The 17,851-nt window shown below is 35.5% G+C and overlaps 1 protein-coding gene across 1 annotated transcript in view; it reads right to left on the bottom strand.

Annotated features, from left to right (window-relative positions):
• LOC148952947 (heme A synthase COX15) overlaps positions 1-17,851 on the bottom strand; it is a 202,828-nt gene that overhangs the window by 19,536 nt on the left and 165,441 nt on the right. The window contains exon 6 of the mRNA XM_089088202.1: positions 16,753-16,907. Coding sequence (XP_088944328.1) covers positions 16,753-16,907 — 155 coding nt within the window. The remainder of the gene's footprint in view (positions 1-16,752; positions 16,908-17,851) is intronic.

The raw sequence follows: 17,851 nt of genomic DNA, 5'->3' as shown, positions 1-17,851 counted from the left end.
AGAAGAAAGATCACGGATTCGTTGTTTTTTTTGTTTTTTTTCCAGGGGTGATCGTATCGACCCAGTGGTCCTAGAATATCGTCACCCGATCAAAATTTTGAGATAGCCATTTTGTTCAGCAGGGTCAAAAATATTATAACTATGTCTTTTAGGATGACTTAATCCCTCGAAGCCCCCAGGGGGAGGGCTGAAAGTTATGAATTTTACCCAATGTTAACATATAGCATTAGTTATTGGGAAGTATACAGACTTTTTCAGGGAGAATTTTTTCTGGTAGTGGGGGGGGGGGGTGGGCCGGGGCTTATATGGGAGGATCTTTTCATGAAGGAAGTTTTCATGGGGGAAGAGACATTGCTGTGAAGGGGGCGCCGGATTTCCCATCATTATTTTAAAAAAAAATCAGAAATTAAATATAAATAACAAGTTTTTCAACTGAAAGTAAGGAGCAACATCAAAACTTAAAACGAACAGAAAAATATTAGCCGGATCATTGGGTTCACATTCTAGTCAGTGCTTCGCTCTTTAAGCCAAAGATTTTTTAAGTACTTTCATAAGAGCTATCTATTCTAATTAACGGCCTTTGTGATTAAGGGGTCATTTTTAAAGAATTGGAACAAAATTCGAACTTTAGCTTAAAGAGCAAGGTATTGACTAGGGGGAAAACCCCTTAATATACGTATTAAAAACATATGAATATAGAAGTTCGTTACGTAAGTTAATTCGTAAGTTACGTATATTTATTACAAATAAAAACGTTCGTAAATAAAATTCAACAAGTTTCGAGAAAGCCATTTAACCAAATAAAAGCAAAATTAATATGCAAATTTCTTTTTAATTATTCATGCACGGTGAGCCAAGATCAAAACCTGCATTAATCAAAAAACGTTCAAAAATTAAATAAAAAAAAAACAAGTTATTTTTGTCATTAAAAGTAAGGAACGACGTTAAAGCTTAAATCGAACGGAAATTATTCCGTATATGAAAGGGGTTGTCCACACCTCAGCACCTCATTCTTTACGCTAAAGTTTGATTTTCTCACAACTCAATTTTTTTTTAAACAATAAAATTTTGTTTTAATTGCAAATTTTTTAAATTAACTTTAACGAAATTCACACCATCAGATTCAGCTTATCAACGAACATTATTAAAGAAGCTTTAAACTCTTATCTGCAAAAATGTGGAATTTTGCATTTTAAATTAACTTTAACGAAAATTACACCATCCCATTCAGCTTATCAGAGAACCCTATTAAAGAAGTTTCACGCTCCTATCTGCAAAAAGCAGGAAATTTGCAGTTTTTGCTCGAAAAAAGATCACGATGCGTGCCCTCCAAAAAATGGAGGGCAACTAGGCCCCCTCCCTCGCTCATTTTTTCTCAAAGTCACCCAATTTAAGTTTTGAGATAGCCATTTTGTTCAGCATAGTCGAAAATCTGATAAATATGTCTTTTAGGATGACTTAATCCCCCACAGTTCCCAGGGGAAGGGCTGCAAGATATGAACTCTGCCCATTGCTTACATATTGTATTGGTTATTGGGATGTATACAGACATTTTCAGGAAGGATTTCTTTCTGGTGGGGGGGCTGGAGGAGGGGGTTACTCGGGAGAATCTTTCCGTGGAGGATATTTCTTTGGGGTAAGGGAAATTTCTATGAAGGGTGCGCCAGATTTCCAAGCATTATTTAAAAAACGATCAGAAATTAAATAAAAAAAACAACAAGTTTTTTCAACTGAAAGTAAGAAGCACCATTAGAACTTAAAACGAACAGAAATTATTACGTATATGAGGGGGTTCTCCCACAAGTCAATACCTCACTCTTTACGCTACAGTTTTTTTTAGTGATTTCAAAAGAGCTATCTATTCTAATTAAACGGTCTTTGTGATTCAGGGGTTTGTGAATAATTTTTTTTTTTAACTTTTAACTTAAAGAGCGTGGTATTGACTAAGGGGAGAACCCCCTTATATACGTAATAACATATACGTAAAAAAAACAAAAAAAAAAAACAAGCAATACGGCTCAATAGTAATCGAAACTTTTAAAAACGGAATTTTGATGTCAATAAATATATCAAAAGAATGGGCTTATAATGCTGATTCTAAATATATAAATTTTATTAAGTTTAGTATTACTCATCAAAGGCTTCGAGTCTGAGAAAATTCACCTGAGTTTTTAAAGAGCGAGGAAACATCCCCTACAAGTGAATGAATTTTAATGAAAATCCCACCGTCAGATTCAGCATATCAGAAAACCCTATTACATAGGTTACAAGCTCATATCTGCAAAAATCTGCAACTACATCTGCAACGTATTTTTTGCCAGAAGAAAAATATACGAATATAGAAGTTCATTACCGTAAGTTAATTTGTAAATTACGTCAGAACCAAATTTAGAGACAGCCATTTAGCAAAAGAAGAGTAAAATTTTTATGCAAATTTTGTTTACTTATTCAATGAGGGTGAGCCAAAATACAAGCTGCATTAATTAAAAAACGATCAGAAATTAAATAAAAAAACAAGTTTTTTTAACTGAAAGTAAGGAGCGACATTAAAACTTAAAACAAACAGAAATTACTCCGTATACGAAAGGGGCTGTCCCCTCCCCAACGCCTCGCTCTTTACGCTAAAGTTTAACTCTGTCTCACAACTTTATTTTTTAAAACAATAAAAAACTTAAGCGTAAAGAGCGAGGCGTTGAGGAGGGGACAGCCCCTTTCATATACGGAATAATTTCTGCTCGTTTTAACATTTAATGTCGCTCCTTACTTTCAGTTTAAAAAACTTGTTTTTTTTTTATTTAATCAAATTAAGATGTAATTTTAACAAGAAGTTAACTAGGCCACGTTCTACGGATAAAAGGGGAGATTATATTAAAGATTGTGTGTTTTGGCGATCATTTGGGCCTAAGCAAAAAGCAGGTCATCCCCAAGTGAGAAGGTGTCACCAACAAGGATTTCAAGGAAGTTGAATTACATGTGAGGGGGTAAACAGTGAAGTTTTGAGTAGAGTAGGGTAAAGGAGTGCCTTATGAAACAAAGAAAACATCTAATAAATGAAAAATAAAAAAATAGGTGAGGAAAAACGATGATTTTGTCAGCCAGTAGCAAACTATGAAAACGAAAACAAGCAAACATTTCGACAAGGACCTCCGGCAAGTCGTCCTCAGTGGTCAGAAAAAAAAAAACAAAGACAAAATTTCTCTTCTTGTAGAGTTCACTTCAAAAGGTTATATTTTGTGTTTCTTTTAGCACTGAGGACGACTTGCCGGAGGTCCTTGTCGAAATGTTTGCTTGTTTTCGTTTTCATAGTTTGCTACTGGCTGACAAAATCATCGTTTTTCCTCACCTATTTTTTTATTTTTCATTTATTATATCTTTCTTTGTTTCATACGTCATATATAGCCAGTGTGGTCTTAGAATGTATTTAAAGGAGTGTCTTGGCCTAAGGTGGCTTGGTGACGTAGTCTATTGTTAGCATTAGTATTAGTAGTTGCGGGTAATGCCCTTTTTCTCCAAATTCAAATACTGAGGATGGTTTCTACAATTCTGAAGAAGACCGTTCTGAATTAACCTAATCAATGTTCTCTGTCATTTAATGAGAAATGAAGCTTCTCTCATTTGTTTGCTGAACTAAAATTGTTTACAAAATTATTTATTTCTAAATTGAACTAAATTTGTTTGCTAAAAAAATCATTTCATCTAATGTTGGAAGATAATAAAAAGTATAATTAAGCTAATTTTAAGGTGCACGTAAAACGATTTAAATATATATGGAGATAGATATATGGAAACTCAGAGGCAGTTCCCCAATTCAGTGATGCAATAATGAACAACTTTAAAGACCAATGCACGATCAACAGCCTTCAAATCAACAAAGGAAAGCCGAAATCCTTCGCTTTAATCCTCATAAGAGGGACTTTGTCAGTCCTCCTCTATCCTATCCTAGTGTATCTTCGGCTGTAATTCTCGGCGCCACATTTAGCGTTGACTGCTCGTTTAGCACTCCTGTTGATACAATCACTAAAAGGGCGAATGGTGCGATGCGTACCCACCCTTATCTTACTACGTCATTTCGGTTTTTCTGTGTCCCAACTTAAGACGGCTTATCTTACATAAACCCGAACAATTCTCGAGTATGCTTGCCCTGTATGGGGCCCTCAAGTCAACAACACAAGTTACCTAAGCGATCAACTTGAGTCACTACAAAAAAGAGCCTTTAAAGTTATTCTTGCCTTTAAAAGCCTTTAAAGTATGCTTGTCCTGTATGGGGCCCTCAAGTCAACAACACAAGCTACCTAAGCGATCAACTTGAGTCACTACAAAAAAAGAGCCTTTGTTATTCTTGCCTTTAAAAGCCTTTAAAGTATGCTTGCCCTGTATGGGACCCTCAAGTCAACAACACAAGTTACCTAAGCGATCAACTTGAGTCACTACAAAAAAAGCCTTTAAAGTTATTCTTTCAGTCGCATAAGTAAGTTATGAATCGGCATTATCTGTCCTACAACTACTGTCCCTTCACGAACGTCGTTTCGGTTTGATCTGCAAATTTGGCCAATTTCTTCTTAGCAGTGGAAAACATAGAGAGATTCTACCACCAATTATCAGGAATAAAATAAACACAACAAGGTCAGCGAACAAAGTAAGACTAGAATTGCCTATTCCAAGAACAAACTTTTTCGCCAATTCTTTCGTTCCTTTTTACATGTCAGTGTTTAATAAGTTATTGTCTCGTGTATTTTCTTTTTTCTTGTCTTCGTTGTAAGTACTAGCACCATATAGTTGGAACTTTTATTCCAAACTATGATTGCTTGTATAAATAAAACTATACTATACTATTTTTTCCTGCATCAAAACGACAAAAACAGAATCCGTAAACAAGACTAGATATATATAGTTAGTGTCAACTTAAAAGCCCCCCTTGGTATTTGCAATGAATTTTATTCGTTCCCTATTGTCATGCATGAACATTGGAACTATTTTAGGCGTCTAGAATAGATGCTTAGAGCTACCATTTCCAATTTGTCATGAGTACTTAAACGGCGACGTAGTATCGTCGTAAAGACTTAGCTTTGGTGCCCAGAGTCGTTGGAATAAAACTATTACGGGGTTATTGGGAATTAACTCACTCGTTTATATTGACTAGTGAGTTCCTTAAATTCCGACAAAACGAGATAAAAAAAAATTTCTGTGGGTTAAATCTGACATTTAATGAAATAGGTCCCAGAACTAGTCAACAGCTTTTGGAGTCATCAAGGTATCACACTGACTGATTCCCTCAGTAACTGCTGAGGAATGACCTGTGTAATTTCTTGCATTAACTTGTGGCCAGTCAGCAAAGGCGTACCCAGGAATTTTTTTCGGAAGTAGAGGGAGGAGGGCAAAAAAATTTACGTATCTAAAATTTGCTTAAACGGATTTTTGTTATGTTTCTGCTAGTCAGTCAAAAATTTCAGGGTAACCCGAGAAAACCTGGTAACCCCGCCTCATGGATACGTTCTTGCCAGTCAGGTCCCCTGACTTAAGACTTTATGTCTTCTTCTACAAGCTTGAACAGTCCCTTATTACATTAATTAAGGGGATTTTCCACAAAAACGTTACGTTTGGACAAAACCAATATTCCTTTACGAATATTGTTAATAGGTTACGTAACTTTTAAGCAAGATTGACATCTGGCATTTCCATGTTAAATATCACTGCCATGAAAAAAAAGGGGAGAGGTGAGCAACCACTAAAGGCAATGCTGTTATCTTTTTCCTACGGTAAGCAAACATTTGTCTTAAAAACATCCCTCTCAAACACTTGATTATTTTTATATAGTAAAATTACCAATTTATATTTGGATATATACCGTACATTTACATTTAGCTACAGCCATTAAGGGGCTACTGAGAAGCATGCTAAAAAAAGCAATGACGTTTTTTTTCAGATTTTCCAATAGAGATTATGTTCAATGGGCTACGTCCCTTTCATAAATATTCATAGAATCTCTTTTCATAAAGAATGTCGTTCTTCTAAAAACAGTTGAATTTATTAGCATAAACTCCCATTATGGTTCAATGAAAACTGTTCTCGTGGGATGTCTCAGAGCTTTGCCAAGTAGAGTGGAACATTCACCTAGTGGAAATTCTAAAAACTATTGGCTAACGATATACTTCATATTTGGTATTTGAATTCAAAGTTCAACTCGAGAAGATGATTGTCAAGATTGAAAAAAAAAGAAAAAAAAAGAAATATGGTAAAAATCGTTATTTTGTTCGTAAAACATTAACCCAAAAGTAGTAAGAACGGCATCCTTTTTAATACTACAGAAAATATATTTGAATGAGAGTGCCGTAAGTTGTCAGTTCATGCCAGTTCGTGAGTGTTGTCATGTTGTAGTTTTATTAATTTTTAATGGATCCCTCCACAAGCTTGCTTCTCGAGACACGATTTTCTTTTCCACTCAACATGTTTTGTTTGTGTTATATTCAGCATAAAATAAATGATGATGATGAGTGCCATGGTTGCCTACCACTAAGGGTCAACCCAGCCCAATTTCCATAAAATACCTAAGGACAGACAAGGTTGTCATTAATAAGCATTTTTATCGAACAAAATGACAAATATCTAACAAAGTCTCAATATCGAACATAATTTTTCAAATAACAAACAAATGAATATATTATAACTGAAAGGATAAAACTGAATAGGACGAATAAATAAGAACAAGTTTTCAAATAGAATGCACCTAAAAGACAATGTTTGCCCCCTTAGGGGCAACCTAGCAAAGAACGAGCCCTAGCCTAGAGTAAACAGAAGATTTAAAACCGCTTCGAAAAAAAAACTACCAAATGAGGAAGAATCGCCATTTAAAGCTGATCAAAGAATATTAGCCATTATCTCAATTAATGTTACTGGTAAAAGTTTATTGTGCCCAGCACCCCTTAGCTTACAAAACACTAGGTAACCTTCCAAAGTTGCCTGTACCTCGTGACAGTGCTGAGTCGATGACCACTATAGAATAATGAAAAAAAAATCCCCTGAAATGCACATTAGATAAGTCGAATGTTCTAGTCCTTTTTCAGCAGCTTCTTCAACATATTTGACATCAACTCCTGCTTTCTTTTTTCCACCAGTCGATCTTACCTTCTGAACGTCTGCCTTAAGGTCTTTGTCCTTTTCACGTTGAGCTTTAAATGCGTTTAACATAGCCTTTGCTACATGCACCCCAACTATATCCTTTGACCTCAAAGCGTTACTTAGGCTTTTAGTTGTTTCTTTCAAAAAATTGTCAGAAGCCGTTTCCTGTACACAGAACTGCTCTTTCTGTCTATCCACATAATTTTTAATGCAGCTATAGATTCTGTCCCCTTTTCTTCTTTCACTCCACGACGCTCCGTTTCTTCTCGCTGCTTTCTCTCCTAGTCTTTCGTATCTTCAGCTTTCATTGCAGCTAACTTTTTAAGATATTTTTCATATGTCAGTTGGGCAGATTTCGCAGAAGAAATAATCCCAGTAGAGATGGGGTACAGTTCACCTTTCCCAGAGTACCACATCAGCACATCTCTAACAATAAGTTTGCCATCGAGAATTCTCTCGATCCGATTTTTCAGATCCGATTTCTCGATCCGATTCAGAGGCATCACAATCCGATTTTTTGATCCGATCAGAATGATTCGAACGATCAGAATGATCCAAAGAGAAATTTGACCAGAATGATCAGAATCCAATTTTGGATCCGATCAGAATGATCCGAAGAGAAATACGATCAGAATGATCAGAATCTGATGCTGGTTAGGTACATTTTTTGATTGGGAGAAACCACGTTCTACATATGTACATGTGAAACGATGAGAGCAGCAAGTATGAGGCTGGTAAAATTATGATAGCTCCTATTGCCACTCATCCTGAAATTTGTCAACGTTAGCACTAACTGACATAAGACATCCAGTAGCCGTGCAACGGTCAGAGGATCTTTTCTCAAAGAAGGAATAAGGAATTCCAAGTTGAACAGCATATATTTTCTCCACGTAGATCGAGTTATCTCTGTCAGATGTTTCTTTCAAACTCGAATCAACCTATCAGAATTGCACAAGAGAGCTCAGCCTTGCCCTTTGGGTTCACACCTTACAGAACGCCTCACGTCTTTCTGTTGGTTTTGTAGCCTGTGATGATAGTAAAGAAAAGGGGGATTAATAGGATATAATCAGTATAGTAGTACTGAATGGAACGGTCAATCAATTGGTACAAAATATATGGTTTTCACTTCATTCACTGCCGTAATTAAGAATAATCCATTTTGTGTTTGATTATTTTTAGTCATATCCGTCGACTTTGCTATATTGAAGTTGACAAACATGTTGAAGTAGACAGTTCAAAACTAAAAATATGTGGTGCTACACAGGGAAAGTCAGAAACTCAAATTAAGAAGTTTAATTTTGCCTTTCAGAAGGCAAACCTACCCAATTCAATTTTTAAGTTTTCTGAGGTTCAAGCACCACAATAGCGTGGCATTATTCGCTTATAATGATTTACCTTTGTAAAAACAAGACTTAGAACAAATACAATAACAAAATAATTTTTCGCCATCTAGTACAAACTATGTTTTAAAATTCCGTTTTGACTATAAAACACACTTAAGAATATCCTAAACAATTAAGCACATAAGCGAAGACGAAACATTCAGGCCTTTTCCCTACGAAATTGGTGCAATGAAAGCAATCAATCTTCCTTCTGAAATTTCTCATATAATGATTTTATAAAATCAATCAAGTTACAATCTAAACGGCTCAGTTTAACAGAAAAGATTTTTCAAATTTAGTTGCATTTTGAGCCAGGCAATCATGTTTCCTTAAATCCTTCATAAAAATTAAAATTCTGTTACAATCTACGAGTTCCCCCTTCCTCCAGTCCCTAGGGAAATGAGTAGTTTCTTCAAAACAAAACTGTAATCCAACTTCAATTTAAAGTCAGTTTTGCTGACAAGTCCAAAAGAGCATATCGAATAGAAGATTGAGATGACTTTATTCCGGATGATGTTTTCAAAGCTTTGACATTTCTTCGCAGAGAACTACTCTCCAACTGACTATCAACAAGGATTTTATTTGATAAAAAAAAATAGTAATAACATTAGACAGGGTTATATAGAAACCAGTCAAACTAAAATTTAAGTTATAATACACTTATTATAAGAAATTATTATCATAAAATTATGATTATAATTTGCTTCCCGGCGAACTCTTGGTAATACAGAAAATAAAATTTACATTGCTATATTTTGTCACAAAACATGAAAGTATACACTTCTTCTTCCGTAGAAAATAATAAAATTCTAGACATTACTACCCATTAGGCTATCAAGAGCAATTGTTGTCCTAGGCTTTCGTCATTCAAGACCAAGTACGTCGATTTTCAGTAAAGGCTCATTCACAACGAGATTTAACTATTTCCAGCATTTCATTACCATCGAGATTCACAAAAAAAAAAAAAAAAAATCATCCAATTTGCTACTTGAGATATAAAATTTTCGCCATATACAAATAATTATTTTTATAAAATGTGTCAAGAAGGGTTATTTGAACACTTTTTCTCCTTATCCCATGCTACTACTACTAACAACTCACATCAGCATCAACCGCCTGAGGCCAACACAGCTGCGCACGCTCCTCCTCCATCTAAATATATTCAAAGCTTCCCTCTTTTACACCCTCACAATAACTTCCAACTTCCTTTAGATCCTTTCTTACGACCTCTTCCTGCCTCGTTCAGGGACAATCTGCTTTTCGCTTGGCCATTGGTGGATGGCCGAAAAGGACGATCTTTTGAAATAATAAAATAACAATCGCCCAAACTGTATGGTAATAACTGCCACATGATTACTAGGCTATGAGATACCACACAGATGGTTAATATCATATCCCTCCTAAAACATTGTTTTTCAGCTGTTTTTCAACAGTGGTATTGAAATTGTTCACGCACATCGCACAGTAGTTTGATCTCGAATCTCCCGAGTTGAAGGGCGAGTCTCATCTCCACTTTGCTCAGAGGCGTCGTTTTGGGGATAGTCGCCCCCCCAGTAATTCGGAGAAAAGATTATTATATAGCCCAAACTCCTTGAATATCCGAAAGTGGGCCCCTTTTGCCCCCCCGCCCCCAATGAAAAGGTTGTAGATTCGCCCCTGACTTTGCTTATGCTTCTTCTTTCTGTTTGAACTATTATGGAGACGCTATGTCCTTATGCTTCTTCTTCTTGTTTGGACTAATATGAAGACGCTTTCACACAATCACACCACCAGAATTGAATTCCGAGCCCTGCAGTGTGTTGCTACAGAAGAGATCGAACTAAGGGTCCTGTAATACCAAACTGAGATCAAACACACTGCGCCGTTAAAGGACCTGCTTAAATTCCTATGCAGAATATTTCTATATAGCTAGGAATTGATAATGAAACTCTCTGATTGGCTTGCATTAGCTAAATTCCAAGGAGACTAAAATAAACTAATCTTCAGTGACGGATTTACCTAAATAAATCTTTTTTCTACGTGTCCTTTGTTAGCTGAATCTGAGCGTAGGTAAATCTCATTGTGAATGGGACTTTAGCTATTTTGCCAGAACAAAACTTGATGGACACATCCTTTTCACCAAAAAAAAAAAAAAGGCTCCAGCTGATATGCCATATCAGAAGCCAGCTAATCAGAAAAGGCAAAAACTATTAAGGGGATTATGAAAGAAGAGATATGAAACAATACATAGATAGTATTAAGAAGCCAAAGCAATAGACAATTAATTTATTTCGCTCATCGCATCAGTTCTGATACGATCATCCTGAGCAATTGAATGGAATGAAAGCGATAAGGGGAAAACTACAGGATGTGTAAATAGAAGACGAATTGACTTTGTTGAACTATAACTGCGAGTTGAGATAATCAGTAACAAGTATACAAATTTAAAAGACAATTAAGAGGGAGAGAGAGAGAAAAAATAATAAAAAAAGTTCATTTTCTTTTAAAAAAACAGTAAAATGCTATGTACAAACTAAATTAATTATTCAAAATTGCTATTCCCTGTCTTTTTTAGCCTACGGTTTTTAGAATTAAATTCTAAAAAAAATGGTATTTTTTCTTCATTTTTCTCGAAAAGGAGCTTTTATAGTCTTTATAATTAAAACGATTATCAGCTGCTTAAAAGGCTTGGATAAAGGAACTTTCCTTTACTAGAAATAAAGATATTTTTAATAATGCAACCATAAAATAATTTTTACAACTAAACCGAAGTTAAAAATTCTAAGCGACTATGACCTATCTTTGAAAAGCTTTAAAGATAGAAAATAACTATCATTCTTGTATGAGAAGAGGGACTTGTATGATATAGCCCCTAAAGCTCAAGTTGTTCATTCATTGACACACTATAGAACTGTTTTTTTTCGTTAGTTTCTTTCAGCTTAGCGTGAGACAAGACAAAGAAAAGTGACAGAATAGAGGGAAAATATGTAATTTGGGCTATATATTTGCATATTAGGGGTGGAAGTAAAGCATTTGGACAGTGTGAAGTTAGAAAACAATTCTTACTCAATAATGTGCAGAATAATTGTACCTTACACATTAGGCATGCAGACCCGCTATACTTTACCCCCGCCCTCCCCCTAAAGTGCAAATATATAGCCCAAATTTGTTTCCAAGTATTATAATTTTATCATACATAGCTATATTTCATTAGGATTGAGTCTCAGAGAAATATATTAGAATAATATTAGGTATGGGCTAAATCATACAAATACCGAGAAGAGAAGAGATTTGGTTTGATTACAGTTGTAAACAACTTCATTTTGTGACCAGAGACAAACTATAACCACAATCACAGACCGCAAGAAATTCCTTTTTTTCAAGTGCAATGGTTTTTACTGTCTTGTCTAATGTACTGTGAAAAAAAAAAATTCGAACTGATCTGTCTCGAACTAACTCACGGGGACGGTTCCAGATGAGCTTGCAGTGTCAAACAAAGCTTCAAAAAATAGACATTTTCAAGACATTTTCTCCTCCTATCGATTAAGAAGTTTCAAAATGTCACAATCGATGGGCCGTATTTTTGAACTCTTAAAACTTCTATATGGCTTTTCGATTTTCGAAGGTTTGCACCGTCCAGCCCAAAGATTTTTTTGAAGTCCCGTAAGTGGTGTAAAGACAGATAAGATGAATAAGGTTTATGCTTCCTGTGCAATTTTCGGTATGCTGTTTTTAATAGACAAAAATCCTTTTGTCTATTCGTCTATTTTGTCCTTTTGTCTTTTATCTATATAAGGGTTATAAAAATCCTTATGCTGTGATAAATAGACAGTGATAAATTTCATAAAAAATACTAGATATTTCGGTCACATATGCACTGACGGCATCTGTAGTAATACGAGTAATCAGTAGTAATACTCGTACATGTATTACTACTCATTATGGTCACTGCATATGTGACCGAAATATCTAGTATTTTTTTGTGAAATTTATCACTGTCTATTAAAGAGATTTATCCCTATTTTAACTTTTATTTATCGTCATGGAAAGGCAATGTGGTCTTCAAAATTATCACTGTTATTCTGCTCTCCTGCGGTTTCAGTATATCAACGAAAGACAAAAAGTTTGTGATCATTCCATAGCTGAAATTAACTTCTATCCATCTACTGGACTAATTTTGTGAAATTTGGTGTACCTAGCCTTTTAGATCTAAAATACATTGAGTGTTAGTTGACAATGGTTGAAAAAGGAACAATTTTTTTATTTTTAAGCAAGTTTAAATCCTTCTCCAAACTCTCCAAGTTTTGACTTCTCCAAGTCAAAGTCTACAATTCAACAGTCTACGATTCAAATTCAAAAGTCTACAATCCAAAAGTCTACAATTCTCGAATCAAAATTTCAAATTCGAATCAAATTCAAAAAGTTTTATCAGACAATTTTATTTTACTATTTATGACTAAGAGACATCATATTAAGGATTTGCCCACGAGAGCTGTCTTGTTTTTGAATTAATTGAATTTGAATTTTAAAATTGTAGCACGGTGAATGAATAGATCCGAAGTTCATGAATCCAAGGATATAAGCTTCTTGTTTTTTTGGTGCAAGTTACAGCTGCAGGCTTGTCACAATATCGCTTGCTTCAGAAGGAATACATCTCTTAAGGTCTTCTAATTTAAAATACATTGGACATAACAATTGTCAATTATGCGCCCTAAGCTTCCCTAGATACATTTCGCGCTACCTTAAACGACAGAAAATTCCCTTGAGTTACAATAAATTATCTCAAATCCTCGTAATTATGTTGTTGAGTAACACTATTACTTTCGTAGTTGCTTCTCCTGTTAAAGTTAGGTAATGGTAAGAGATGGAATTTCGAAAAAAAGTCTTCCAATATGGGATTCGTGAGAGGGAGAAGAAAAGTATCTCTGAAATTGGCAAATTTTCCAGTAATTTTCAAGAAAACGAAAAACTTTTTTTGTCTGGTGAATGGTTTGAAGAAAAAGAAAAACTCAACTGTCCGAACCTCTTAGGGTTCATTAAATGTCAGACTCGCAGTATAAAACCATCTCTTCAATTCCTGATGTCAAAATTCTGCAACTCTTCTATATTACTAAAGGTTAGTCTCGAAATCCTAAATTACCAGTCTCTTTTTAAATAAATTTTGAATATTGGATAAACTTTCTTAAATTTTGTATATAAGTCTCGAACCCAGAAGCACATTAAACAAGTCCAACTACAACTCAACCCATAGGTGGGGGAAAGAGGGAAACATCAGGAATTTTCATTTGCACATCTATCAGAAAATATAAGAAATATCGTCTATCAGAAAATTTTTAATTAAACTTAGTTGGAAGCAAGAGTATAGGTCCTAGATGCGTCTCAGGCCTGATCGCACACAATTCAACCTCTGGGTAAGTTTTGGAGGAATATTCATGAATTCGTGTCATTTGAACCATCAGAAGGGATTTTAACATCCTGTCTGAACATCCTGCTAACATTAGGTTAGGTTAGTTGCATTTTGACATTGGAGTAGTATGTATCAATTCAAAACACCATTCAGATCTTTTCTTTGCGGACCGTTCATGTCCGGTAGAAAACACTTTTAACAAAAATAATTCAAAATCGTGATAAAATATTTTTAGAGAATCTGAAAAATATCTATTATTGCTATAATATATGCCAAGAATCTTATAATAAAATCAAGAAGATTGATCCAAGCATACAATTCATACAAGGACTTGACTTGTTTACTAGAATCGTGCCAAACTCGTGCTTGATTATTGAGGATTTAGCTGAATCTATTGAAGAATCCAACCTCTCCTGGGTAAGTTTTGTGAGGGGAGAGGCTCCCTTAATTCATGTCAGCAAAGCCTCTAGCAGAACGAATTGTCAAACGTCAACAGAAAATATACCTCAACGGGTTTTCAGAAACAATGTCGGTAAAGGAAAAGAGGAAATCAAAATGTGTTTCATCAGAAAAATAGCAGAAAGAGTTTGTCTTATACAAGCTTAGTCAGAGGTAAGATGTGATGCGCTATTTCTCTCTTTTTGAAGAGAGGGATTAATTTAACCCATGTGGGTGAGGAGGAAGGGTGATTAGCCTCTTGCTGCCAATATAACTTTCACAAGGATTTATCTGATTTCATATAAACACAGAGGGGCTTAGAACTAGTTTCACATTCCAGGCTCGTTCCAAACTCTAGGGGGGGACAGGGAAAGGATCTTTGGATCCCAAATAAATTTGGCAAGAAATAAGAAATAGCGTGCTAGCTGAGCTTTTTTTTTATGTCTGGACACAATACGACACCCTGCACAAGAGAGGAGCTCCCTAAATTCATGTAATAAAAATATATACCAGAATGGATTGTAAGCTCTTAACCAAAGTTAGTAGAAAGTAAAATTAGGAGGAAAGAGTAATGTAAAAAGCACAAGCTTCGTTTGGAGGAAAGAGTAACAGTCATCAGGGTATACACCCAAATTTGTTGTCGGACCTCAACGAAACTTTGCCAGAAGTAACAGTTGAAACACTAGGTATACCTTTCAGAGCCTAGGATCAATTCAAGCTCTTTTTTCTTGAAGAGAGGGGGAGCTCACAAATTCCTAATTCTTTCTCATAAGTGTATTTACCAGAGAAGAGTGACAGAGTCTAACAAGACTTATTAGGAACTGAGTCTTAGGCTCATAGTTATACCTCTTTTATGGCCGCAAATGATTCAACCTCTGTAGAAGGGAAGGGGGAGGGTTAAAACCTATTTTTATCAGCCGAATTACCAGACAGGATAAGGGAATTCATTCAATAAAATTTGGTCTACAGCTACAGTTATGGTGTCGAATGTCCGTGCTCCATCAGACCTCTGTGACGGAAGGGCTATATTCTTATCAGTTGCATCGGTAAGAATGGTCTATGGGATATTAGTTAAATATTGTAGGGATTAACAGATCTGAAACCTGTTGTATCTTTAGGGGTTCAAGTCTCGTCTGATCTGAAAGACTTTGCCGTCTGTGCTGTTCCACAATTGATATTATTTACTACAACGCTTCACGAGGCCTTGGCATCAGAGATCCAGTTTAACACTACTTTAAGATAATATTCCCCTCCATTTCTTATGCTTTGGCTATTTTAATATATGTCATAAGAAACTCTAAGGAAATCTGTCAAAATTTTAACTCCTCTTCCTTTCTCTTATTTACATGAACGATGTCGATGAACAGAATTGTCGGTACAATACCAATTAGTTAGGAAGCCCTTCTATTCAGAGTAAATTATACAAAGTAGTACAATTATTACACCAAAAGAAAGCATTACTTACTGTTTGTCTTGGAGGCTAAATCCAGTTCATTTATAAATAAGATTACTATTATGGTTATAGTTTGTCTCTGGCAGAAAATTCTGGTGACGATAGATAATATAGAAAAAAACGATGCAGTGTGCAAGCAGATGTGGAAGAATGGCGGATTCTAAAAAACTAACTTAAATAAAGAAAGAATAGCATGGAGGAAAAAACACACGGAACTTGTGAAAACTAATGCTGTTGGAGAGTCTATTATAAATTATAACGTCTATGCTTTGACCATAGTATGCATATTGGTATGAAATTGTCTTAATCTTCAAGAAAACTCAAAATACGGCACAATATAAACATTTAAGCGTTACTCACAGGATTTACGACAATTAGGAGCAGAAATCGTCTTGGAACAACTTGCCTTGAAAAAAACTTGTGAAGACGGTTGGATTGTGCTTTGATGTTGGCCAACAACGACAGTGAAAGCTGAGGATATCGTCAACATCAGCGTTAACGACGCCAACATTGATAACGAATAAACAGGAACTAACGACTACTCAAATCAGTGAATAAAGTTGATGACCAAGTACAGCGTTAATGAAGACTACAGGCCACAGTGAGGTCAGATAAAAATATTGAAACAAATAACAGAGTAGCAACGACAATGAAGATAACAATGATGACATTAACGACATCGACAACACGTCGTCATTATCATCAGTCCAATAATCTTATCACTTCAAAACACTACAAAGCTTCTCTAGTATACACTTACTCTATCTCTCCAGGACGTCCTATATCAATCTCCCATGACAAGGTGTCCGACCAATCTTTAGAGAGGCTGTAGACTAGAAAATGTTAGAGCCCTGCTAGCTATAGACAACCCTAGATAGACAGCTAGCTAGATAGACAGCCCTGCTAGCTATGATTATTAACGTGAAAGTAAACACTAACACGCGGTAAATTGGAAACTAAAAGAAGTACACACTTACCATTATACGATGATCAAACTGAACGGTTGTAGGATTCTCGGTGAAATTTCTAATTGCTGGTGAAAAAGCAAGAATATCCTCTGGGATCCAACGGTCTGCCATTTTTGGAAAACTGTTATAAACCAATCCTGCATCTAAACCAGCGACAAATGCACCTGGAAGTAATATGGAATCAGTACACTGAATTTTTTCCCAACCTTCGAAAATAGCTTCACAATTTGTTATCTTTATTTCGCCTTTGGGCGCAAGAGAGTTTAAAAAATGGTTAACCGCTCGAATAATAAAGAGTATCTCAGCTGGATTTCAAGACATGAAGATTAAAAGCCTCCAATTTTCTCAACCTAGTTTAAAAGCATTGCAAAAAGAACAAACCACGACCAAAGTTGACCGACTCAGATGAATTGTGCATACACCTACAGGAGCAAAGAGATAAAACCTGCAAAGTAGTTCATATTTCAGTTGACCCTAATACTATAGCACATTATAGTTAATTGAAAGCTTCTGCTTCGTCCCTTCATTACAAGCCCCTTCAAATATTACCCATTCTCCCCTTCGCCCCCTTAAAATCTTACCGATCCATAACATTCTATTATCTCTAGCACTAACTAGCAATTTTTTTTCTATTTTTCAATCTTCAAGGGAGCGAAGCTGTTCCAAAAAAGAGAAGGAAATTCGTATAATAAGTGCCCACTAATTGGCTAAGATTAAAGGCTTTGGGCTAAAGTAAAGCTTTGCTTAATAATAAAATGAAGAAGATTCTTGAAAAACAGAAGCGCTTCAAAAGCCCTTCAAATGACCAAAAAATTTGAGGAGCAATTAGTTTATCGTTAAATTTTATTTTCAGAAGTAGCTCGCATACACTAAGTATTTTTGAAGGGATCTTAAATAAGCCCTATTAGCGGCAAAAATTCAGCTCATTCATAACTATGGAAATCCGTTTTAGCCGAGTGGTTAGCGCGCTAGACTTGAGATTGTCTGTTAGGACAATCTTGTCCGTTAGGTTGTCCGTTAGGTCCCAGTCCTGGTGTCGCTCGTTATTTGGTCGTGAACGGGAGTAACTGGGGTGACTCTGTCAGCTCAGTCACAGTCGACCCAGCTT

The sequence above is a fragment of the Artemia sp. Qi Xiang Cuo genome, chromosome 4 (assembly GCF_049724085.1).
Source record: "Artemia sp. Qi Xiang Cuo chromosome 4, ASM4972408v1, whole genome shotgun sequence".
Taxonomy (NCBI): Eukaryota; Metazoa; Arthropoda; class Branchiopoda; order Anostraca; family Artemiidae; genus Artemia; species Artemia sp. Qi Xiang Cuo.
This window is presented reverse-complemented; position numbering and strand designations above follow the sequence as displayed.